This window comes from Plutella xylostella, chromosome 18, assembly GCF_932276165.1.
Source record: "Plutella xylostella chromosome 18, ilPluXylo3.1, whole genome shotgun sequence".
Taxonomy (NCBI): Eukaryota; Metazoa; Arthropoda; class Insecta; order Lepidoptera; family Plutellidae; genus Plutella; species Plutella xylostella.
In genome coordinates, this window is record NC_063998.1 from 8,020,022 (window position 1) to 8,046,551 (window position 26,530).

Sequence of the window (26,530 nt, forward strand, 5' to 3'; positions counted from 1 at the left end):
TACAAAAGTGTATATTTATGTTTTCTGGTGAAAATACTGAAGTATCTTTAGATATAAAAAATATTGGCGTACAAAATCTACTACGTCAAACATATTTTTTTAAACATGCAACACTTTTCATATTCTTGTCTATGATATGTCATAGACAAATGACGCTTGCTCGTTTCATTACACGGAAATAATTCATTTTTTATTTTATCTTATAATCATAATAAGTATTACAATTATATTTAGGTAAATAATAAATCTTCTTTTAATTAAATAATATAAAGTTTTTTGTTTTTTTAACCATAAATTTCTATTTTATCTAACGCAAAATATAATTTCAAATGTTGCATTTACGTGTAACGAAAAAAAGTAATAATAGCTAAGCATTTAAAAAAAATGAGACCACAGACAATTTCGTGTGCTTTTTCGAGTCTGCCATGTTTTGTCCTATTTGTCGCGCTTGATGAACGCGTATTCTGTCCTAAAACTATTATTTCTGAATGCATTGCGGGTTGTGTTGTGTTTACAAATAGTGCAGTTGATTGAATAATAATAAGTTTAGTGAGACTTTAAGTCGAAGTATCATTTTTGATACATCTGTGTGTAACGGTGTTATTTTGTATTTTCATCATATTACGGAATATTTCAATAGCTTTGTACGGTGCTGTGTTTAGCGTTGCTTCGTAGCTACACGAAACATTCCTGTCATTCGTCGCAGTGAATACATACTTTCGGCCTGTGACGCAACCCACGTGCACATATTTCAGCGAGGAACGCATGCACATTTGTTATTATTTTGTTCGTGCGTCGGAACCCATTACGGTGAAGGACCGAGGACCGAGCGATCGGGGGGGCGATCGGCTGTCCGACTTGCACGCGCCCTCGGCCGTCGCGCCGTATTCATTCATTCGCGGATAGTTTATCGGTGATTTCTCGGTGTCGTTTGTTGTAATCGTGTGCGCGAGAATAGTGAGTGGTGGTCGATCGGGCGGTGCACCGCACACGTGACACGGCCGTGTTTGCTTGCATCAGTCGAGCGCGGCGCGAGGGTCGGGCGCACGAGCCCGCTGCAGCGAGCGACCAGCCACCTCGCGGAGGTTAATCACCCGCTCTCGTGCCTCTGTTTACCTCGCGAGTGAAGCGCGCGGCCGGAAGCGCTCATGCCCTGCCAATGACGCCGCCGCTGCCGGCGCCAGTGTGTTGAGCCAGTGAATATCAGTGTTATGCCCCTTTGGTTATGAGTGTGTGACAAACAAGTGCTGTGCTAAGGACACTGGAGCCCCTCAACGGAGTTGGGCCCGCCGGGGCGGCCCTAGTGCTTCTCGGGGCTCCTCACGAAGGCAAAATGGCTGCGTGGAACCGCCACCACCACTTTACCATGCTCATGGATGAGAATGGCAAAAATAAGTGTAAGTACTTCACAATCTCTTGTTTTTTTACAGCACCTGTAATATGCTGTGTCAGCAAGTTCATGTGTTTGTTTAGATGGAACCAAAATAAACATTTTAAATCAGATCATAATAAATCACCCTTGGCAGGGTTGCTAGGTTAGTGCACTAGACAGATGCATAGCCCGATTCCTCTAGAATAAATAAATTGAAATAGCCATTTGTTTGTGTTCAAAATACTGAATATTGCCAAAGGACCTAATACAATAGACATTCTTTAATATATATTTTTCCCGCTCATTTCACACTCATGCCCTAAGATATTGGGTACATATTTTATTTATTTCTAAAAGGATATGGACAGTTAAAATAATCTTTAAGATAGTAAAATACCCAACTACTTGAGAATAATAAATCTTAAAATGCATTTAAAAATGATTATTGATCCTAAGAGTGGGTTAAAAGATAGATGAGCTGAAGAATACATATAATCAATTTGCTGCGGTGCATCTAATATTTCTTGGCTCATCTGTGACTCTTAGTTACAAACTGTTTTACAGCATTAGAACCAATATGATTGTCAACAGTACATAAATTATCAACTCTATACATAGCAACTGTGTGACACAATTACCATACCCCCTAGCATAATGAAGATCTTCATTTGCCATAAATAACCCAATTATCCGTGCCATTGGCTCTCACGGCCCCTACTCCGTGTAGTCTGCAACGCAACAACATTATGATCTGATTATGTATGTCCTTTGTTGAATGCACACCCTTGAGCTAGCAGGACAGGAGAACCCTTTGACCTGATTATGTACTCAGTACTCGCTACTGATTGATCCTATGTTTCCTGTAGTTATGATTGTGTTATGACCCTTTATTTACTTCCCTGCTATGAGATAAAATAAGACCTGAATATAGCTTTAAATGATTGGATTTGTATTCATTTACTTTTTGCTCCAAATTGTAATTTAAAAATAAATGTACAATGTATAATTTTAGAGCTGGTAGAAGCTAAATGAATAATGAGCAACATTTTTGTCATACAATTTTTATATAATTTTTTCTAGTTCGTATGTAATCCAATTGATCAAAAACATGGGAAATTATGAAGCACGTATCAGAAATAATTAAATTGGGTATAATTAAATGACTACAGTCTACAACTCAACACTTTATACTACAAACAACACGTTAATCGTGAATAATTACTACACACTCAAGACGAAAAACGTAAAATTATTATGTTAACCCTCGCTCATCTCCGAACGCCGAAAATGCTTAAATGCGTCGCTGACCCCAACCTTTGACCTACTTCCTCATCGACCCCACTGACGGAAACACATCCACGCTTGTTTTTATTTCACATCATTTTTATATCCATCCATCCAAGCCTGATACGATCGCCAAGTACAAACACACTAATTTCTTATGGCTGTATAAATTGAAACTCCATTATTACAGATTGGATGTGTATTGTATAATTTCATCCTATTGTCATTTTATTGTATGGATATTGGGGTACGTAATGGCTGATTTATTACAGCGCATAATGGATGCCAAGTGAATTCGATTAAGTTACATTCCCAAAAAAAGCTGATAGTGCTTCCCGGTGAGTCATATCTGGATCTCGGTAGGTCCCGGCGTTTAATTCAGCTTTGTGGAAATTAGCCTGGCTTTCTTTCACCGCCCACGCTTTTGGCACAACGGTGGAAAACGATGCATTCTGCGGATCTAAATAAACACGGAGATTGTGCTCTTAATACCCAGTTTCTTAGTAATACGGCTCAAATGTAAATCTATCTTTAGCTCTGGGGAAATAAGAGTAACAAGACATTGCACAGCACAGTCGTGTTTATCAGAAAATAAAAGATTAATAGGTAAATGCCCCAATCATTGTTGAGACGGCATTTACCTAGTCAATAAAGTTAAACTGAAATGGTGTAGATTTATTTTATGTATGCCAAGAAGATCAATCAGATCTATGTAGGTAACGATTATCATAAGACGCTTAAGAACTATTCTCCTGTCCATCACTGGGTGAAAGTGACCACATTTCATCGACTACTTCTAGGAAGCCATTGTTGTGAATTAGCATATTCTGGTCTGTCATATTTGTCTGCAGGTAATTGAATTGCCTGCCTATTTAGTACAGACACATTTGATATATTAATTTCTCCATTAGTTTGTAGTTTTGTTGCTATTATGAAGCTACAAGTTCTATAATTGGATGAGACACGAACTGTGCAGGTTGTTTTACACGAAAGTTCCTAATTGGCTCGACGCTACAGTTCCTGGCTTAATTACCTACCAGGTACAAATGCATGAAACTACTTACTGATGTTGTAAACCAAATATTACACATTTTAGCCGCTTCAAAACAGTTCGAGAGACATTTTTTGCGACTCGTCTGACATGCTCATAAAGTTATTGAATATTCGCTATTTCAGCTTGTTTACTTTGTCATAATGTAAACAAAGCGAAAGGCATAATCATTATAAACGGCACAAAAGAATAATCGTCTGGTATTTCCCCATAGACTTGCCGGTACAAACGCGATCCCGATCTTCCTTATATAAGAAATAACAAGGACAGTGGATTCCTTAAAAAAATCTCAACAGCCTCCTTGGAATTCATGAATGCAAAAATAAAACATTGGTAATTTCACCGAATGTCTTCCGAAATGAAATTTCTTGTGAATAAATTAGTGAGGTTGGATTTTGCTATTATAAATTATTTATCCAGTTATTAAAGCAAGATTGGGGGAGGGGTCTACCACGAAGTGTCTTACAGCATCCATACGCAAAGAAAGTGTAATGGACGACGAAGGGCGCGTGGTCGCCGAATATTTGCGGTGATCATTCACACCGGAACTATCGGCGGTGAGTGGCTCGCATTTTTGCGATCAACTTTCATTGAGCGTCTGAAAGCGTTGCTATGCGGATGCTGGCCTCACGGTGCGCCGCCATTAAAACAACGCTCGTGCCTCGTGCACTCGTGTTATGTTGATGATATCGTTCTCTTTGGAAAGTATTTAGTTCAATTACTGACGATGCCGCCTGAGCCTTGTCCTCCGTTATTAAATTCCGCATTAAGCGCAACCTGAACAAGTCATGCCGCTATTGCTCCGTTCAGTGCACTAGACGGAGAAATTACACTATGGCGCTCCATCTAATAGGCCAAAAGAAACAGCGATGTCCATAATTAAACTGTTCAAGTGCCGTTAAATATAACACTTTGCGGATAACAAAGTCTTTTTAATGATTTTAATAAATAAAATGGAAATAAAGCGAGAGCCTCTGTCGGCGCGCATGGCCCCCGCTGATGACGTAGCTGCTAACGGTACCGGCGTGTCTCGGTCTGTGGGAGCGGCGGCTCTTGCGCACCGCGACCGGTGAATGGTCACCTTTCTCCGACGCACCGTCTAGACGCTTCTAGACACTGTCTCTCCGACCTCTGAATGAGTTTCGCATCGGAATGTGTCGGCCGATTGTTCCACTAAAATTCTCTCCCGGAGGCTATTAGACATTAATCGACAGCTCGTCAGAATGTTGCCACCGAGATAGGCTTCCCTATCGCTATTGCTCAGACAGAAACAAATGTGGGACTTTTAGTCATTTGACAGAATCATTTATCGTCTCCGCGTTTAATGGCAGCTTGCCATAATTCTCGAAATGTTTTCCGTAAACAGTCAAAGCGATACCGACGATCAGTCAGGGTCGGTCGTCAAACCTTCGAGGACAATCGGAAGTCCACGTGTTGGGAGCGTGGGCGCCCGCCTGAAGGTATGCAAATACACGACGATTTCTCCACCGCACACACTAACTCAACCGACCTATTATTTCTGAGGCCACGATTTCATTGCGCGCCGATGGTGATTTGCATTTTAAGTGGATTAAGACGGGCTTACAACATATCATGTGCGAGGAGTGTTTCATTCGGCTCTGTCATGAAGATGAAAGTACCTTTTATGGCTAAATAAATTCTCGCACTTTATGCTTTGTTGGTTGCAATGAAAGGTAATAAACAGAGATAATTTTCTCGGAAAAGAGGTGTATCAATGTAAATAATAGACAGTAGTAAATACGAAGTGTTGGAGGAAAAACACTGTTAATAAAGGCAGGTTTGGGCTCGCGAAATGAGGAGGGCATCCTTAAAGTGCCCCTCAGAGTCATTGACCGTCCGTAAAGGTTTTTGCGCAGTCGTTGCTTTAGTCATAGTGTTTGTTATATGGAAAGTCCACAGTAAGTAACGGTTGTAATGATCAATATAACGTGACGTCAATAGCGCACTATAGATTGGAGATCATACGTATTCATGAAATATGCTAATTTGTGTTTGAATAGGCTGTATCTATTCACATGGAGATGGAAATCTTTGCGTTATTTTTGGGAAAAGCAGTTTGGCGTGGCCAGAGGGTGACGTCAGGTGGAGGCTTGATGTCGATGACTTGTTGTTTGAAGGTTCCGCGCTAGATGCCGTGATGCTGCAGCCCCGGCGGCCTCCGACGTTGACCGCGGTTTTTATTAGCAGCGGTCGCTAAGCCATGTGGACCGACTCGACACGAGTAGGTGGTTTAACAAAGGCTTCGTCTATCATAGCGAAACGGAATAGCCGACCGAAAGCTGTGGGTTGAGCTTGGGCCTCTTATTTTATACGGTTTCCGATCCGGGGACACTTGAAGTTTCTCTTTCGCAAAATGATTTGTTTTCCCAGGTCTGGAACTGGTTCGTTGCTTGAGTTTGCAGTTTGCCCTCTCTTCCGGCCCTGATTTTTTTGACTGATGATGATAGTGGGTCAGTGATAGTGAGGCGCAAGTATAAAGTACGTAATTATAGACCAACCCAGAAATAAATACGTTCATCATTATTCTAAGTCTATTTTAATATATTTTTTGTATTAACTAGAAGAATTAATTGAAAATTTTATATTAAGTTAAGGTTTTAACTTTAATTAATGATGTGATATGTAAATGTGTGCAAACATATATTTTTGAATAATTATAAAAATATTTTGTGTGCATGTTGTTGGTACGCAAAGGTCGATAAAATATAAAAAATATATAGCATTACTTAATCAAACCAAAGTCAAGAAAACTAGATTATACCTATAACCTAGTGTGTTTAATACCAGCCAACAGCACTCTTTACAACAGCGCGTTATCAAACCAAGCAATTCGATTTTGAATATTCGCAGTTCATTCACTCTTATTCGCTTATCAAGTTATCAGCGGTGGATTGGTGGATTCGGCGCGGGCGCTGTTTTCGCGCACATTCGGGGCCGCGGAGCCCCCGCGCGGGCCTCGGGTGAACGGCCAGACGGACTCGGCCGGCCGTTAAACCTGCCGCGGACGATCCTGAGGCCTCGCCGCCCGTGCTGCCATCTACCGTTCACCGCTGAATCTGTCATTATGACAAACCACTCAGCGCTCACTTGATTGTTTGAGACGCAACTCGTTGTAGCCTCGACGTATTTTTCTCTCTCGAGGCCGCCCAGAGATGCTAATGCAGTCGCGACCGCTTCCTCTTGCTTATGCGGCGGCGGCGCCGGCGTCCTTGCCGCTATGAAAATCTAGTAGATGCATTATTCTTCCGCCTAAGTGCATAATAGAAACCCCACTGAATTATTCACCAGACGAAGACGGCTAATAAAAGCCTGTTCGACAAGACGGTGCTCGACTATGGAGGTCTCTATTGAGGTATTTTAATAGCGTGCTCGGATTGTTTACTGTGGCACTCTTGGCTTGCCTCAATCCGTGTAAGGTTTGCGTAGTGGATCAGCGCGGCGGTGCGGGCGCTGCAGGCGGGACGCCGGCACCGCTGGGACAGGTAGCACACAACGAATGTCTGCGTTTTTTTCCATTCTTTGTTTGTGTAGAGGATTTGCATACAATCGGGGAAATTGCGTGGCTGGCAGCCGCGCGGGGAAAAAGGAATTCGTGTAGTTTTATGCATATGTGTGTTCGAAATGTGCGGGCCGTTTTTCATTTCTAATGATTCGCAGAATGCAGCTTCGCGTATCGGAAGCGTGCGATACACACATTTAGAAATCGACTCTGTCTGCGTTTGTTTTGTTATTGCGCATGGCGCCTACACACTCTACTATCAAGTGCTTCAGTCTAATCTAATACACTCATACTTATTGCTAAACATTGTAAGAAAGCGAGTGACAAGATGCAAAGATTAGTTGTACACCTAGACAGCTAGCTGTAAGTGGTTGCGTCTGTCGGGGGGTCACGTGGCCGCAGCCCGTGGTGGAGCCTCCCGGGGCAGCGCAGCCCTCCACGTGGACAAACACTGTTGCACAACAACAAGCCGACAAGGACGCTGGCGACACGCTAACAACTCCTTATCTAAACACTCGCTCCATGTGAATATCTGTCTGGCGAGCTGCGGGTTCCCGCGAACACATTCTTGCACCGGATTTTTCTCAGTGCTTTTAATGAGATAACGTCGAATGCTAATGACTTCTTTGTGTGCGGCAACGATAAATCTCTTGTTAATAAGTAAATATTGCGCGGCTTCGCAGAAATGGTTCGTATGAGAGGTTTGTAATGTAATGATAGGGAGACTGAGGAGGGTTGCGGTGAACGTAAGTCAATTTCTTGGAGTAAGTGTACATTTGTATTGCGCGTGTTTTTCCACGGGTCCCTCGTCTGATACAGTAATGTGTCAAGGAGCTCACTTAATGGATTCCTCGAAGTTTGTTGTCGGTTGTTGCGCAGTTGCTGGCTCGCGTCTATAGCATTTAGTTATTTAACTTCACGTCACGACTCCCAGACGACCTTGTGTTTAATGCTATCGAGTTGAAAGTTCAAGACCCCGACGCTAGAATTGTAAAAACCAAAAATCTAACTTTTTGCTGTGTGTTTATCGTCTGGCTAATACAGCGCGCAAAAAGCTCGAAGATACAAAAGGTTTTGTTCATAATGAAAATCAAAAGTTTGTTTGACCAAAGGCTTGGTTAAAGACAAAATAGAGTCACAACTCCACAACAACATTCCTATGTAACAGACAAGTCCAAGTAAATAAACAAACGCTTCGTTCACACGGCACCTCCACAACAGCTATCATCATTAAATAGAAATACTCATTTCAATAACTTACCCGGCTACTAATTATTATCCGAAGATGCTATTTGCAAGCAAATATGTATAAACCGTCGCCTACGCGAACCTACCTGGCGGTTAGCAGTAAGGAATCAACATACCACACATTCCGATGGTTGTCGTCCAGCCGGTTTCCAACGGTCGGCTTGCAGCCGGTGACGTAGCGGCGCGTCTCGGCGTTCGACGACCAGCCAACCTGCACCACAGTAACAAGACCCCTCCCGCCCCCCCGAGCCTTCTAACCACAGGATGACAACGGGCCGAGCCGACATCAGACGCCGTACCAACGTACACTGGTACATTTACTGCGCAGTTTAAATGCAAACTGTAATATCACCGATACATAGATCGCGTGCCCGTTCGCTTTCGCCGCGTGCTGTCTTTCTACGTCGAATTGTATTATCGACGCGACCCTAAAATTAGTTCTGTTGATGTTTTTATTCCATCCGTTTGGCTGTCGAGCTGCTTATTTTCTAAAGCATCAAGTGCAATTTCCCTGCTTTTAGTTGACTGACGTTGCATGTAAATGGTTCATCTCGAGTCGGATATAATGAGCGGATGTAGCCAGATATTCGAATCGCCTCGCCATTCATCTCGTTCGAATTAAACTGTACTCGACGTGCACTAATAAGCAGTCTCAATTTGAATACCGAGAAAGACGCCGGCTCCTTTTAACGGTGCATTCAATCAATACGGTTTGCCCATTTCTCGTGCGGATATTCCGTGTTAATTAGCCGGCAACAGAGTGCTCGAGTCGGTAAACTTTTGCCAAAGAAAGTGGAGTAGTGCAGACGTTTGTGGCCCGTCTCCCGACTTATGAAATGTCACCGTCGTCCAGTCGGCAGCCGAGACGGTACATAAATAACATCGAATTAACCCGTCTGCGATCTGACTGCAGCTCTATAAAACGAGTCGGCGGGGATCTCTCCACACCTTGAGTATCAAACACTGAGAGGTGTTGGATTAATGGATTAGCTCCTACGATCCCGTTGTAAGGCATCCTTTTAATTAGACAACTATTCTTCAGGCTGACCTCGACATAAATTGGATCAACTACTAAATATTAAACGTGAAAAATACTTTGTAAAGACTAGAGATATGCAACTCTGTCACCATTTTTGCTTAGCTTATTTTATTTATACTATTACTACATACAGACCTAAGAAGTAAGTTGTTAAAATAAAAATAAAAAATCAATAAATTTTATATTTTTATAACTTAATATTTTATATTATTATTTTTACAACTTTATTATTTATAAAGTCTGCATTTTGGCGGCTATTGAATCTTAGCTTTGCCCCTCAAAAATCCTACAGCCGAAACAAAGAACATTGGCTCTGTCACTCCAGGGTTGGGCAAGGTCGCTCCACGTATCTGCGGGATTACAGACGTCACTCGAACTACACCTCGGGGATGTAGACTTTAAACGAGAAGTCTTATAAAGACGCTGCGCCTTAGGAATGTGTACTGGCGGAATACTAAGCAATTTGTGTTGGTTAACCGGTAACAACCAGTGCGAGACTGCAAAGGTTATAGATGATATAAGTTGTATTATTTATTTGTTATTATGTATTGAACTAGCCATGAGATTTGTTAGACTGTCATGTCTAATGCAACTCATTGCCACGCATTGAATTACAACACCGAAAGAGGAAAAATACCGCATCTTGTGGCCAAAGTAGCTAAATCATACGACAGTCAAGGCGTCGCCCGTTAATTTGAATACCGAGAGAGAGAGCCTAGTAGACGCTCAGTTTACAAGGCGCATACTCATAAATAAACACGTAGGCTTTGCTAGTCATCGTGATTCATTCGCGTCAAATTCCCACGCGTTACATACACACATACATACGGCCGGCTCCAGTCAACGTGTGGGCGGTAACAGGTGAATCGAACGTTCACAGGCAATTTCAACTATTATCATATCACGGTTTGACTGACACGGTCGTTGTGTATGGGAAGTGATAACTAATTGACACACATTTAACGCTCACGGCTACACAGCGACCAACTAAAACACAAATTAGTCGAATGTTCTTGACATGCTTTTTACCGTCATTATTTATTGTGTACCTGTGTACATCCGAAAATTGCGTCGTAATGATCGAATCACATGAATAAGTTTAGGTAAACATTGATCTTTGTCTTCTACTAACGGTTGATGAGGTTTTGTTAATGAAGATGATAATTGCCTTTTTTCTGGAATGTAAATTACCCATTAGTTTATTTGCCATTGGCTTTTTTGTGTTGAAATATTTTTTATGCGGCTTTTCTGCCCTTCGTAGTCATTGTAGTCCAGGACATTGGGTTATGAGAGTGATGGAACAGAGAGTGCTCCTGTGTACTGCGCACACACTTGGGCATTGGGCACTATAATCTACTCCTGCGTAGATGGCTGATCTCAATTGAGATTGGCCGCCGTAGTCGAAATTCGGCTAGGAGGACATTATTATTAGTCCAGAACAAGCGTTTTTTTTTTAAAATCCGTTTACAAGCGTCTAAATGTTGACTATTTCACAGATCCAATCAGATTTACCCTAGAAAAAAAGAAGATTAAATTATTTATTTAACATTTGTGGTTTCCTCTATTACATTTCGCAATGCGTAGGTGCTGCATTCATTTCCATCCTCAGCCAATAATCGCCAAAAGCGGTTTGGACATAGTTCCCGATTTTCATTAAATTTAACCTTCTTCTAGTACTTTTAACTGATGTTCATTTGTTTCTTGTAGCACTCCTAAAGGCGGGATCAGACGGTTCATTCGAGTCATACAAAAATGAACCACCTGAGCCCGCCTTAACTGATGTTCACTTGTTTCTTCATGCACTTCTAACTGTGATTCACTTGTTTCAGTGGGCGCGGTGGGCGGCGGCGTGGCGGAGGCGGGCGGCGGCGAGCGGCGCCACGTGCCGCTGTACGGCCGGCTGGTGGCCGAGGAGCAGCTGGCCGCCATGAGCGCGCCCTCAGACATTCAGGTGAGCGCCGCCGCGCGCAACCCCCGGGCTTTCCACCGCTACCGAACCCCCGCTCAGGTAAATGATGCACGACGCAGTTTTGTGGATGCAGGCGTCTGCCCCCCGCGAGGCCAACAATCGGTCGTGGGTAAACAAATGGTGTAGCGATTTAGTGCTGTTGACGGGAGTTTAAAGTAAATTAACAGGGAGATGCTCCGTCTTTCTTCGGCGGGTTATTGGGGAGCTGTTTGTTTTGTTGGTAACGGGAGTACAGCCAGGTTCTGAAAGGCTAAAGTGTTAAGGATGATCTTACAGTTTTTTTACGTATGTCTTATGTGGAGGATCCACGGGAGTATGTGGTTGTGGACTGATGCTAATCGTAATCGTTAATTACCGATAAAGTAAAAAGATTTTTCATTGACAATTATTATTAGCTTTAGCATCGAAAGCTTTAGCTATGACTCCTGTTAATGATGGTGTCTACATTTAAATTTCCAGTATAAAATATGCATTTCTTAATCGATTGTTAAATTCCGAAAGCCTTTAAGAAACGAGGCGTTAGAGACGTAACGTTCAGTTAAATAAATTGGCTCATAAAGTGGCACTAATTACGGGTTAGCACTAAGTTCCTTTGCCCAGGGACCGGTGATGTATTGAGTGTTGGACGCGGTGAATACAGAGCAGCAACCGATCGATACCTTCACTGGAGCCACTCACTAATTAATAAATGTGCGCCGCCATAATATGCTCACGGAGGATCGCTCTTGTTACTTGTTTAATATGTTTCGTCTACCAACTTGTATAATATATTGAAAGGCGCGTGCAAATCGAATCCTATATCAAAGTTATAATGATCGTCCCACGATGAGATCCGGCGTGGTTGCGGAAAAATAAATCTTAAACGTCAACAAACAAGTTATACCCGAGGGAGGCATATGGGCAGAAATAACAGAAACCTTCAAACAAAATTGCCTCGGAATCATTTGCCCTCTCTCATTCCCATCCAGTATCCGATTATGAATTTCAATCAGTATTTTTACCTAGTATTTTTTTTATCCCGGCAACAGAAGCCGCTTAGTTTTGATTTTATTATCCCGAATGCTGAACCCCATATGCGTTGGTATGTTTGTGTTAGAGCGTTTGTTTTATAATTTTATTTGCTATTGCGACAGCAGTTGAAAGTTTGTTTACTCATTTGATTACCGATTTGTTGCGAACTGCCTCACCACCTTTGTTCCTCACGTGCTTATTTCATTTTGCTTGTTGTTTGTTTGACTCGTGTACAATCGAGAAAGAAAGTGAGAAAGACAAAGACCTGTTGTCGTTAGCTGGAATGCGGCTCGTGTTTCATAACAAATTATGTTCGTATTATTGCCGTGTCTTTCAGATGACATTCTTTCTCGGTTTCGCTGTACCAGGCACGTATTAATGATGGCTCCCTTGTGCAGGCGATGCAGGCCCGAATACCTCACCACTTTCGGGATCCCTCAACGGCGCCGCTAAGGAAACTCAGTGTCGACCTCATCAAAACCTACAAACACATAAACGAGGTAAGTGCCAACTTGTATAATTATGTACTGTATACTTTTCCTATTTGATATACCTTGTGGTAAAACATCATATTATATAAATTAGTTGGTAATACGTGTATACAGATTACAGATACAATCGTTACAAACATACATAAAATATCTTATTATATCGGAAACTGAGCCCCGGAAAACTGTTACCATGGCGACCACATAAGCACCCAAATGTGACACTCTCACGTTTGACGCCCGCGAATTCGCCCACTGAAAGGCAAAGCGATAGCGTTGGTTGTTTCGACCTTTCCGCGCCCATCACGTGGGCGCCGTTGCTAGGCGGCGCGGGCCGCGTGGGAGACAATTTATTACGATGTGCCTTCATGAAAAGAAAACTCTCAATGAAGCTGTGACCGACTTTTAACCGTGTCAGTCAGTATTCCGCGAATCCAGAGTAATTCGGTTATTTTTTGCGTACATTATTATAAAAAAGTTTCTCAATAAAGAATAAAGTGCTAGGGGAAAGTGTGGGCGCCGAAATTATAAATAGACGTAGAGTATCATACTGATGGAAAGCTTTTCACCCACGTGTTTTTGTCGTGAATATTCCACATAACAAATCGAGCGATTTTCATACGCCTACGGCTACGTTTACTAACAAAACAAGTGGATTCCGGCAGGGATGTGTGCTAATTTAAACAATTCGCACAGAACTTGGTCACACTCTCCCGCAGTAAATAAAAGTTAAGGGCTGTGACCGAACTCGAGGGTCATCGTAAAGTTGTCAGTCCGAAAACGCGATAGTTTTCCAACGCGCAGCCGTTTCGGCCACAAATTTCTGAACTGAAGTGACGCGCAAGTCTACCACAGTCAGAAGAATTCATATACTGCATTTTTTCAGACGTGGCAAAAAGGCTAAACAATCTTAGCTAATATTTTAATATTTATAATCTAGTTTTTAAAATAAAAAAATCTATAATTTGGTACTTACCTACTAGCGAACATTTGTCACTTTCTCAATGAAACAATTAGTGTTAACTAAGTTTATTTGTTTATTAATATATTGATGAAAAATACACACTAGGATTGTTTACCTAAGTAATTTATGTTGCTGCGACTTTATACATTCGCAATACTTAATCTCATAACGACCGGTAGGTATTATAATTATAAATCCGAAGCGAACAGTGTCCATTCATAACTGCTCTCAACAAGAGTGCAATCATTATCTAGATTTGTTTACGAGGGTATAGTCGCATCTGGAGGGTCACTCTATATCACAAAAAACAGATTGCTGCGCGAGCCACGTCTATCTCGATGCATTAAACAGACAGCTCTCGTTCGTTCGTTTTTCGCCAGTATAGAGTGACCCGCCTGACCTTTTCGTGGTCGGTGGGCGGTCGCGCTATCGCGGTGCATTGTACACTGCGCAGTGGCTCCACTGCGTCACGCGACTTGTCGCCGGTGGCCGTGACGCGACGGAACGTGGAGACCTATAAACATGGTGGAATAGCGCCGCATCATTGCGTTGTACTGGTTTATAAGTTATGGTGTGATGATAGTGACGCGTAGATGGTTTTCACCAAAGGGAGAATGCCGTGTTACGCTTTGGAGGTCTCGTGCTGAAATACATATATGCCCTAAAACTAGTGAATCATAGGTCATCCTAGTCTAGTCAAATCTAAGATGCGCAATACCCAGCAAAGCTACGCCTTTCCAGCACGCGTAGTGATCTCTCGAACTTCACCGAACTCACAACAATAATAACACCGAAAGCTAATTATAGCATCGAAATTCCTGTATCCGGAGCGTACATGCGGCGGCGTCACTCGTCCCCTAAGTATTTTTTCTGTTTATTTATTAATAGATTTGTGTTTTGGTCGTTCACTCTGGTCGTTGCCCTATTTGGTGGTGTGTTTACATGGCTCCCTGCCAGGGTACGGACCTGTGACGTGTCGCGTGATGCGGACTACTTTGTCACCGCTGCTACGGGATCACGATTGAGACAAAGAAGTGGTCGCAACGATTCCGATCCATCTTTAGCTACTTTGAGATTAGTAATGCATTGGGGCGTTTAATTGCTCGTGTTAAGCTACGTATGTATAGCATGCTTGAATATAATAGTGATAGTAATTATTAAAAGTTGAAATGTATGTATGTTATTTTTGCAAAAGTTAACGCGCAAATTACAGAAATCAACCTGTCACTCATGTCTCACGTTATACTTACCTTGATTTAACTGTAAACAAAAAACAAAACTTAACGGCATATTCGTCACTTGAACGACAAGGGCGACAACTTTCATTATCTTAAACAAGCAATTTTATCAACCGATTCGCCTTCGAGTAGCACATATTTGGTTACATGAATGGAATGACACCGGCCGAATACTCGGCTCAATCACGCAATGTTTGGCGTTTTGAATGTATCATTCACAAACATAAAATATTCGTTAATGCTTTGAAAGTAATAACATGGAATCATTTCTCGAGCCAGCGCCGCCCACACTTGTAATACATACAAGTTAATATAAATACGAACCAAATTTTATCTGTATAATTTTATTACGCTCAATTATTACTCGATAACCTGCAGTATCGTCTCACAAATGTAGATAGATAAATTTCTGTAGAAACCTCTATCTATTGCTAACTATAGTTTATAATCAAAGCAGCCGTGTAGTTTATTAGATTAAGTAGTCAATATTGATTACATAGTTGGGTATTTATGCCTATTAATAGGTTGCTGCGGTTAGGCGGGCGAAGTTATTGGTTTCGAATGACCTGATTGCGTCACGGCGACGCATTCCGCTGACTGTACACCTTTTGTCGAAGCAAAACATGTTTTTATTTTATAGACGAACACGGAAACTCGCCTTGCGAAATCGTGCCTAATGCTGCTATTCCAAGAATGCATATTACTGAAACAGGAAATTCGTTATAGATAAGACAGGTTATACGCGATGAGTTTTTAATCGGTGTTTGCCTCAATAATATTCTCTGTAACCTTTACCGAGTCCGTGAACCTATAAACCTTTGTTCTTGTTTCAAAGTCAATTAGATCGAATTTATACAGAACGCAGTTGACTTGTTGAAGTTTCCAAACGCATCGGAATTTCCGATTTGCTATTTGCGTTTCGCTCCATAGAGTTCTCATTTACAATTCTCACAAAAAGCGACCGAAGGAATGATTGAAACAGCCACGACCTCGTTATTCTCTGAATAGTTTTTAAATTGCATTATGCAGTATGAAGCAATAGGCACCGATGCAATATAGTTAGTTAGTTCATAGTTATTTATTCATAAACAATATACATTGTGTGTGAATTTTTTAAAACTAACTTAACCTAGGTAGTTACACAATTTAATAAAGTTTTGTGGTATCCAGCCTATACTTTACAATATGCAATCAACTTTTTACAATTAATATAATTTGAAAAAGTCATCAAAATAATAATTATACTTAATACAATTTGTCGAAATTACCAATTCAAATAATTATAATATCATTTCAAGTCAAAATAGATGTAAGTAGGTAGGTACAAAAATTATTAAGTTTCTTATGTAGGTAGGCAGTCACTTAAGATATTCATCTAGACTATAGAAGCACCCCTTCAACAAAAAATCCCTTAGTTTCGTTTTGAAGCTGCTATGGCTAATAAGTATTTTTAAATAGAGTGGCAATTTGTTGAAAACGACCTGGGACTGATATGTGGCCGAATGTTTAATGACTGTAAATTTTGGAACAAACTTTATTGGTAAGTCTTTTCTTCTAGTATTTTCCCTTCGTTTTTTTTCATCTTCACTTTCAATTTCATGTCTGGTTTTGGCTAATCCCGTTAGTAACACCAGAATGTAGAGTGAAGGCACCGTCAGTATTTTGAGTCGAGTAAAATGAGGTTTGCAGGATTCAGTTTGAGGTATGCGGACAATAGTGCGAATAGCTCTTTTTTGTAGTATAAATGCTCTTTTTATGTTATAATCGAAACTATTTCCCCAATGTTTAATGCTGTACCTCAATTTTGACTCTACGAGGGCGTAATAAATCATAGTTAGTTGTTCTTCATTGATCTCGTCTCGAAGACTTCTGAGTGCAAAGCACGCCGAGCTCAGAGTACTATCTATTGATTTTAGTTCTGATTTCCAATTCAGTAACGCATCTATATGGACTCCCAGAAATTTCACGGAGTCTACCATGTCAACTTTTTCTCCGTCTAATCTTATATGTAGGCTATCTTTATTTCTAATAGTGGATTTAAATAGTAAAGCACTGGTTTTCGAAGTATTTATTTTTAAATTGTTGGCTTTAAACCATAAACTGAAGTTATCAAGTATGTAATTTAATTTATATTCAAGGGTATCCATGTCTTTTGCCGATAGGATAGCATTAGTATCATCTGCATATACTATTAATTTATCTTCCGGGAAGGATCGCCGGATGTATTCTAATAGGTCATTAGTAAAGATTATAAATAGAATGGGCCCCAACACTGAGCCTTGTGGGACTCCTCGTTTAATATTTACATATTCTGAAGTGGTAGTAACTTCTTTACCATCTACAATATTAGTAATTTCCACAAACTGTTTCCTGTTCTTGAGATAGGATTCAAAAAGCTTTAAAGTTTGATTTCTGACTCCGTAAAATTCAAGCTTTTGCAGAAGTATTTTATGATCTACAAGGTCAAAAGCTGAACTAAGGTCGAGAAAAAGAGCTGCCACCTTTTCTTTGTTATTTATTTTGTGAACTATATCATCTAGAAGCTTGTCTATAGCATCTGTAGTTCCTACACCTCGTCGATAACCAAATTGTCTAGCATTCAGAATGTTATTCATGTTTAGATGTAGGACTAGGCGAGATTTAAGTATTTTTTCGAATATTTTTGAAAGTATGGTTAAGAGAGAGATTGGCCTGTACTTGGATGGGTCAGTTTTTGAGCCTTTTTTGTGTTTTGGCAAGATCTTGGCTATTTTTAGTTGCTCTGGGAATACCCCCTCAAACATGCACGCATTGAAGAAATTGGATAAGGGAGTTGCGAGAATATCTATATTGTCTTTGATTACCGTTATTGGAACTTCATCGTGACCGCATGATTTTTTATTTTTAAAGCCTAGTACTGTCTTTGTAATTTCAGTGGGGGTAGTGGCTCTACAGATCATGTTATCTGATGTTTTTTCATAATTTTCTGAGAGTAGCGCTATTGCCTCGTCAGGATTCACAATCGTGCTGTCATCTTCGAACTTAAATTTATCTGAAAAAATGTTTACTATTTCTTGTGGGAGGTGCACTATCTTATCATTTACTTTTAACAACAGTTCTTCTTTTAGAGATACAGAATTTTTATTTCGGTGTCTATTAACGCAGTTCCAAATTCCTTTGGTTGAGTTCTTCGCTTTTTCTATTTCTGTTTGAACGCCAATTTTTTTGGCTATTTTAATAACCTTTCTGTATATTTTTATATAATTACTGCGATAAGACTTTATGGTAGGGTCACAGCTATTTGTATGTGTAAGTATCCTTTTCATTTTACTCGAGGCTTTAATGCCTTTTGTAGTCCAAGTGATTTTAGTGCCCTTTTTAATTGTTAGTTTTTTTCTCCTTTTTGGAAAGCTCTGTTTGTAGACTTTATTGAAAGTTTCCACGAAACCGGTAGTATTTTTACTATTCCAATTTTCTTTCATGATTTCTTTCCTGAAATTTTCATTGTTTTCTTTAGAGAATGTTCGTCTTACCATAGTGATTGATTCACTGGTATTTTTTTTGGAACCTGAGATGTCAAGTAAAAGATCACAAAAAATTCCAGCGTGTCCATCAGCCAGGCCATTGTGATCTACTACATTCTTTCCCACGTACTCCTCAGGTAGATTAGTGAAGAAATTATCGATGCATGATTCTGAGTCGTTTCGTATGAAAGTTATTTCATTAATTAGGTGTCTGAAATTATAAGATTTTAGTAGAGAGATTAATTCATTTTGTTTTTTACAGTCTATTAGAACGTCAACATTAAAATCTCCGCATATTATACATTTTTTGTCGAAGAAGTGCTCCAGCATTTTTTCTAGTTGTTCCATGAAAATGTTGAAATTTTCAACTTCGGGATTACGATAGCAACAAATAATACATAAGTTAGTCTCTAGATCCCTAATACCACAAACTTCAAAGCTCTTCAAAGTATGTAGGTGACAATGACTAACGCTCGCTGCTTGGCTACATTTCGCAACTAACGGCCAGCTGCCAAGTCGATCCGAGTCAAGGAATCGAATAGCGAAATCGAGTTCAAACCCGTTGCCAATAACATCCCTACAGTGTCAATTCGAAATTCATTACGCGATGTTCAAAAGGGCCGCTGTGTTCACATCATCTAGGTCGTAAAAAGTGCGCTATGATTATTTGATTGGTCGGTTGATGATCAAACTTGGAGCGAGGTCGGTGGTTGGTCAATCCGCTATAGTGAAGCATAATTGCCCAATGCACATGCAGATCCTGCATCAAGAGCAGGCTTGCTTTAGTCCCCGGTGGCGACAGAGTCAGAGATGCGATCTCTAAAACTGTTTCACTCCGCTACCGCGAACTCCCAGCGTCTCGCATGCAATGTTTTCAATATCGTCGTAGAAAAACCTGGTTCATTCATTGTCTCGCTTTCTACAGCTAGCGTGCTGGCGTCTCGCGATCAGCTGTTCGTGCTTATCACGAGCTCGGTAATTAAACACAAACACTGCGCTTTCATAACAAACACATCTATTCTCGGTGAGCTGGAATTCTGCGCCGGATCGAGCGGTCGTCTTTTGTTTCCCAGATGGCCGTCAATTAATATGCCGAAACACCGACACACACACACACACACACACGGCACTAGTGGGTAATCTCGGTTTTACATAGCAAGGCAACTGATAGCTGGCGTTGTTTCCATGGAAATCACGTATCTAGTTACTATGTTACAGTTACGAGAGGTAAGACTTTGTCAACTTCGGCATTATCCGGCATTATCAGTAAACAATTTCTCAGAAATCTTACCTTTTGTCAGAGATGCTGTCGTTTAATAAAGTAATAAATTGTGTTGAACTAACACAGGACATAATATTTTTTTATTTATTTCTTAATTTTTGTTTTTTATAAGTCTTAAACTATTACTACAGAGTAGTACGTATGCCGTTTCCTATCATAATCTCACTAGTCTTTGTGTACATAGTCATGTTTCATTGTTTGACAGGTCTAGTTCCCATTTCCAATCGACACAAAACAAATTCCCCTAGCGACCGCCACATAGATTCGCGAGAATAGCCAAGTCCGCAGCCTGGCAATAGGTAGTGCAGGCGTATCTGAGTCAAGGTTGGCCCGACGTCACGCCGGCGTCACTCGGGTAGCCGGTTGCCACCCGGCGAGCGGCGCCGCGGGTGCAAAGTCTACACGGATAGGCTGGCGGCGTCGGCTTGGTGCGAAGATTAATAATGTAGGAACTAGATGGAGTGTTAAAGGAACGTCTCGACATAATTATAACACCCTACTTCTACCACTGTTGTTAGTTGTTATTGTGAATTAGTTAGGTGAGAAGATAGAACAGAGGTGCCCGTGGAGGGATTTATAACCTTATTCATTGGTACAATGGTTGCCATTATAGGTTCCAGCCATCGTGTGTCGATTCAATGGCGTGGTTGTGGCTGCTTTCAAATACATACAAGATATGTCAATGATGATGATACCAAAGCTGGAATGTTTAGGCCCTGTTCCACAATGTCTGGTTAGTGGCTACTTGTGAGATAAAATACATGCTGTCACTGTCAAAAATATAATAACAGAGAGTGACAGCTTGTATTTTATCTCACAAGTAGCCACTAACCAGACATTGTGGAACAGGGCCTTAATCTTATGGCCCATGGCATGGTAAAGGCAAAATAAATTATTCCATGATTTTAAATACAAAACAAGTGTGTTATAATACATATTTGTATATATTTTTTCAGAATAGTTTTCGCCATCGTTTAGGTAACACTATATATTTTTGAAACACGTACACCCTTTAATAAGCGTGGTCATAAAGTACAGTCAGTTTATGTCCGCCCGAAATTAAAACTCCGTAAATTGTTTGCTCTACTTCATATTTTTAATACACTAGAAACGGCCGGTTAACGGACGTATTGCGTGCAGAAAAACAATGATCGACATCGTCAAAGCTGTATAACTTGGCATAACCGAAAACAATAAAACTATTTGCAGGATTTGCGGCTTGGGAACTAAAATATGGTTTTTGGGAACGACGGCCGCTGTTGCCGTGCGGGCGGCACACAAAAGAAAATAAGGTAAAGGCCGAAAGTCCCTGAACGGGGCAGCTATTGGTGCCAAGGTGTTCGCCGGTTTACTAATTGCGTGTTAAACTTTACTTGACATCGCTCGGACTGTACCGACTGGTCTGCCCCGTCCCCCGCGCGCCCCCGCCGGCGGGCGACGGAGGGGACAAACAATCACTTTTCAGACGCCAACAATGAAACACTTTAAGTGGAAGACGAACGGCTTTCAGGTACTCTATGACGACCTTGTCACGAAAACCTCTAAATTTTCCAAATTTTCTGCTACACCCTCGAGTGTAGAAGAGATTCTCAAGCCGTTTTTATATCAGGCCTGCACTCGGGCCGCGGCTTGAAAGCCCATCCATAATTTAGGTATCAAATCTGCTATCAGTGTAATGGTGTTTACACGGAAAGTGTGTCACGCCCATAACCTGCATGATATGATAATAAAAATGTTACAAGGCGGCGATTAAGTAACTAGCTGTATAAATCATCTTGCTGGCTGAGTCAAGTGAAAAAACATTGTGCAATTGCACCGAGACTGAACTAAGAGTAAATAAAACATCTTGAAGCTTATCAAATACACATAGATCTTGTCTACTCATCAACTGTCTAACGAGGTGCGCTCAAGGAAGTCTTGGTCAACAAGTAATAAATAACCTTTAGCGAAAAGAGAAACCGAAATCAATTAAGCTTTAATTAATCAAGAAAACAAGACATTTCACAAAGCAATTACTCAACGAAGCAGTCACTCCTGTTATTGAATAAAAAGTTACTTGGCTATATTTAAAAGTACACTTGTGTCTGTCGAGTCCGCAAATTAGCATTTCGGGGCGTCACGAGCTGTCCGCCGGCTCTCACCCTCGATCCCAAATAAAACACACCCTATTCGTAATGAATGGAACTTGTAAAATAATTTGTCATAGTCCAAATTAATTTCCTGGACTGTTGTACCGCTGTGAATGGACACTAATTGCAAATGACTGGCCCCGAGATTGTGGTGGCCGATTCGGACGCGAGCACCGTTAGCTGGCTTCTCAAAAACAGACACTTGTTTTCGTGTCATTATGTTTTTGTCGGGTTGGCGTGATTATTTATTTGTGGCCAGTAGATTTCGGATTTAAATTATGTATAATGGTAAAAGGATAAAAGTAAGTATCAACACAAGCAGCGGTCTTAAAGCAACGTACCTAATGAGGTAAATGTGGCACCTGAACAATCCAGGCCAATTATGAGAAAACCCCTTTTAAAACAACAATCCGCCTTCGGTAATTGGATTGCGTTGGGGGCGATCGGGACGGCAAAAAGTCGGGCGTCCGGGACGCTACGGCCGGCCATGCCACGCTTACGTACCGTCCGGTGCCCGGCGATAATCTCGTTGTACGCTTACCGGCAATTAACTCCAGCATTGTCGCGATCTGCTGTGTAAGCCGTCCCGGACCGTTGGCAATTGTTACGGCTTAAAACAAAGAGCAAAAAACCCTCATACGACTTCCTCGCTGCTGTCTATTCGGCGCCGTTTTTAAACGCTTCCGCTAAGATTAATGACGACGACGGCCGGAATGACACCAATAAACTCCTCTTTAAAATTAGACGGCACCAAAATACGCTCTGTGTGATTCAACGTGATACTTATTAAAACTTAATCACTTGAATATGTAAATGCGTAATGCTGTACCACTGCGCTTCAGCCGCGACTGGTTAAGATTCAGCGCTTAATAGTGTTGATTTTATGATGATTACTTAGTTGCTAATATAAATGTTGTCGGGCGTTCCTCGCTAATAAAATAAGTCTATAAATGGCGGTGTAAAAGGAATAAAACCGTCGGTGGTAAACAGTGGCTATCCCGTTTAGTGGCTGTGCGGGGCGCGTTAATCTAGTTCTTTGCAATTAGTCCGGAGCGGCCCCTATACAGACGCCTAGACCGGGGCGAGTGCATTTTTCTTCCATTTTTATTTAGCCAAGTGTTTTTTCTTGTTTCCCGCCCCGTCTCGGCCGCGTTTCAGAGCATTATCTAGATTTACACGTAACAATGTCACGGTGAAACTGATGAGTTTGCTCTTTCCATTGCGGAGGGTGGTTTCTGCTAACATGTCGAGTTCGCAGTTCATGTTTATTATTGGAATGTATGGTGAATATTATTAATTTAATTATTTATTAGACTAAACCACAAGTGTACAAAGGGCGGGATTAATCCTATAAGCATTTGTTCGGGTCAACCCACAGGACATGTTATATTATAAGGAGTTCAAAACCAAACTATTAATTTACTTTAACAAAGTTACACCAAATCACTTAATAATCAAAATATACATAAAATATATTAAAAGTAATAAGCATTACATATCTACTATGAAATGATAGTTAAACGTATGAAACACTTATAGGTACATATAAATATTCTGAACATTAATTTTGTAAAAAACAACATCCCACTTACCGTCGCCCACGTATTTTCCATACTTGCAAAAGTAGACCAATAATGCAAATAGCGGGCGATTCGTCTTTCACACTGTAATAGTTTGTTTGTGAGTGCGTCGAAATGTCTGCGGGTTCATTGAACTTGGGAGTGTTTAACCGCGGGTCACCTTTGGGTCGGCCGTGTCACCTTGTTTCATTCGCTTGTCAACACAACATCGACAAGGATAACGTGGATAGCGTGGCGGCGCCACCGTCTATGTGAGCTGGAGCGATGGCGGTGCCCGTCTTTCCAGTTTAGAAGCCACCGGCACCGGACTGCCTTGGAAGGCCGCTAGTCTCGCCTTTTACCAGTGAACTACGTCGAAAATTATCCGCCGATGAAAATAATATCGTTTCTCGGAATTGAATTAGGAATGACTTTTTGGCATCATATCATAATTTCGTAGATACTATTATGAAGATCCGATTCGATTCTTATTATGAGCGGTCGAGCTTAAGTTAGCATTCGTTTAGTTCACACATGGAAATGTTCATATTTCGAACAATTTTGTTAAGTTATTACCAACCTTTATCAACTTCCATCGCGATCGGGAGCGAAAAAGTAAACACATTGATAACTGAATTAAATAAAGTGCAGGTCTTACCGACGAGAGAGTGCCAGACTAATACACACTTTTGAACACCTACTTAATAATAATATACGGTATGATATATTATATCGACGTAAGCATTTCATAAGGTGTTAAATGTTTTTAACTGTTTAAAGAAGGTTAATTAGGTTGCCCTTTGAATACACTGCCGTGGGTACCTATTTCTGTAATTACACTATAAGGAAGTGATAAACTCAGTAACGTCCTGCAAATTAATTTAGCAAACTCGAAATAAAAATATCATCAGACGGGGGCGGCGTAATTGCGGCTATGAATCGTATTCCGTTCGTGTTAAAGGTTAGAGTTGAACGGACTGGATCGTTTGAGGCATGAATCAGCTGACGGTGGGATTACTGAGTCATTTCTGTTGCTGTGGATTTCCCATGAGCGAAGGATAACTAAATTTATTGCCATTGTCTATAGGTGAGTTAGTAGCTATGTGTGAATTCGTAGAATTAATGGCTCTGGTGGACTAATATAGCTATTGATATTAGGAGACAAACATCAATAAATTAAAAACAGAGTGTCAATATAAGATACCAGGTTTGATGAATCTCAGTCGAATAGGCACCTTAAACCCTTATAAATATGATCATGTGTTATAAAAAATAATAGGATTATTTAGTGGTTAGCGCTTATTGTCGTCGATTTCCTAATAATAATTATTTCAACACTGCAGTCTCCATTAGGCGTCCTTGTCACAAGGTCTTTCACTTCCTAATGCTAATGCCGCGGGAAGCTCAGTCTATGATAAATGCAAGGAGCTTAGATTAACAATATACGAACAAGATGGTCTGTCACATTCAAAATCAAAGCAAAGAACTCTCTGCATTTTGTATACTGTCAAACCGTTTTATGTTCAACCTAATGAAAACCACTGTACACTTGTCCAAAATTAATAATGCACATGCAGATCTTCACATCCGAATCATTAAATCGTAAGAGCCTTAAAAAAACACTTGCATTTTGCACCTTGTTCGAAAGAAATTGGAGTCAATATCATGTGTCACATAATCGAAAACAACCGATCTGTCAAAGATTTCTATGCGCATTATCAATTTCGGAGCACTGTACCTATGAGTAAAGTCACAAATCTGCTAACCGAACAAATTCAAAATAAGAGCTCAGTGGTAGAAGTCAGATGTTGTTTGTCGAGACGTTTCTTTTTCACTGACAGTCCATCTTGTTCGTATATGGTCAATCTAAGGCAAGGATAATAATGAGAAACATCACTCGTAGACTCAGGTGCAGTGAGTCAGGTGATGGCGCAACGATCAGCCACCGCTGACTCATGGGTGGATTGAATTCAGCGTTGCACTTCGACTTTGTAATACCTCATTAACTGATGCTAGTAAATGAGCAATGGTGGCTGTATCGCATGATTCAAAAGTGACGCGGCTGTTTGTTGATTGGGGTGGTGGAATTGCTTATCGACACCTCATTCATGATGACAGTAAATACCTGTTTGTATCTATGTAATGGTAAATAATAATCATATTATGACTGTAAAAAAAACGTTAGTTTCACAATTCGGTTGGAATATCCTATTTTTTTTTATCGTAACTTTTTTACCTTGTCACTGTAAACTGTAACATTGTTGCAAACTGCGTGTAGCGTTTGCAAATTCGGCGAGACCGCCCGCGCTGTGACGTCACGCTGTCAAAGCTTAGTCACTGTTTGCTTTGCTAACCCTCTCTCCGGTACAAACCAAACAAAACACTCCATACTAGGGCGTGCAAAACCGGTTAACCGTAAAACCGGTTAACCGGACAATATATCACGGTTTTTCATAACCGGTTTTGAAAGTTCAAAACCGGAAACCGAAAACCGGGTTTTCACCGATTTTGATCGTATTTTTATATACTTTTTTACATACATTAGAAGTTGAACCCATAAACTCTAAAAATAAAAGAATTTGTATATCGGTTGGCACACTGATGGACACTAGATTAATGGTGAAACTCATAAAAAAGCACTAAAATATTGTATGGAAATTGAGTGACGATTTTCTGTGCACATGCCGGCACTCTGCCTAGGCGCAGTAAAGCAAACACGACGTCAGTGACAGATGTGTGCGTGTGAGTTCACATTTTTTGCTGTATGAAAACTTATTGCTGTGTGAAAAAAAGGGTACTCTGGGTGCACATAATGGACAACATTTCATTTTCTTTACCCTATATTTTTATTAGTTATTCGGAAAGTTTATAGA

The 26,530-nt window shown here is 40.7% G+C and overlaps 1 protein-coding gene across 3 annotated transcripts in view; it reads left to right on the forward strand.

Moving 5' to 3' along the window:
- Nucleotides 1-397: 397 nt before the first annotated feature.
- Nucleotides 398-26,530, forward strand: part of LOC105387341 (serine/threonine-protein kinase minibrain) — a 95,063-nt gene continuing 68,930 nt past the window's right edge. For 2 of the 3 annotated variants that reach the window (XM_048627379.1, XM_048627380.1), the window contains exons 1-3: nt 398-1,397; nt 11,344-11,522; nt 12,893-12,994. In XM_048627379.1, the coding sequence (XP_048483336.1) occupies nt 1,334-1,397; nt 11,344-11,522; nt 12,893-12,994 (345 nt within the window). In that variant the 5' untranslated portion in view covers nt 398-1,333. The remainder of the gene's footprint in view (nt 1,398-11,343; nt 11,523-12,892; nt 12,995-26,530) is intronic. The other variant, XM_048627381.1, reaches the window with a different exon arrangement.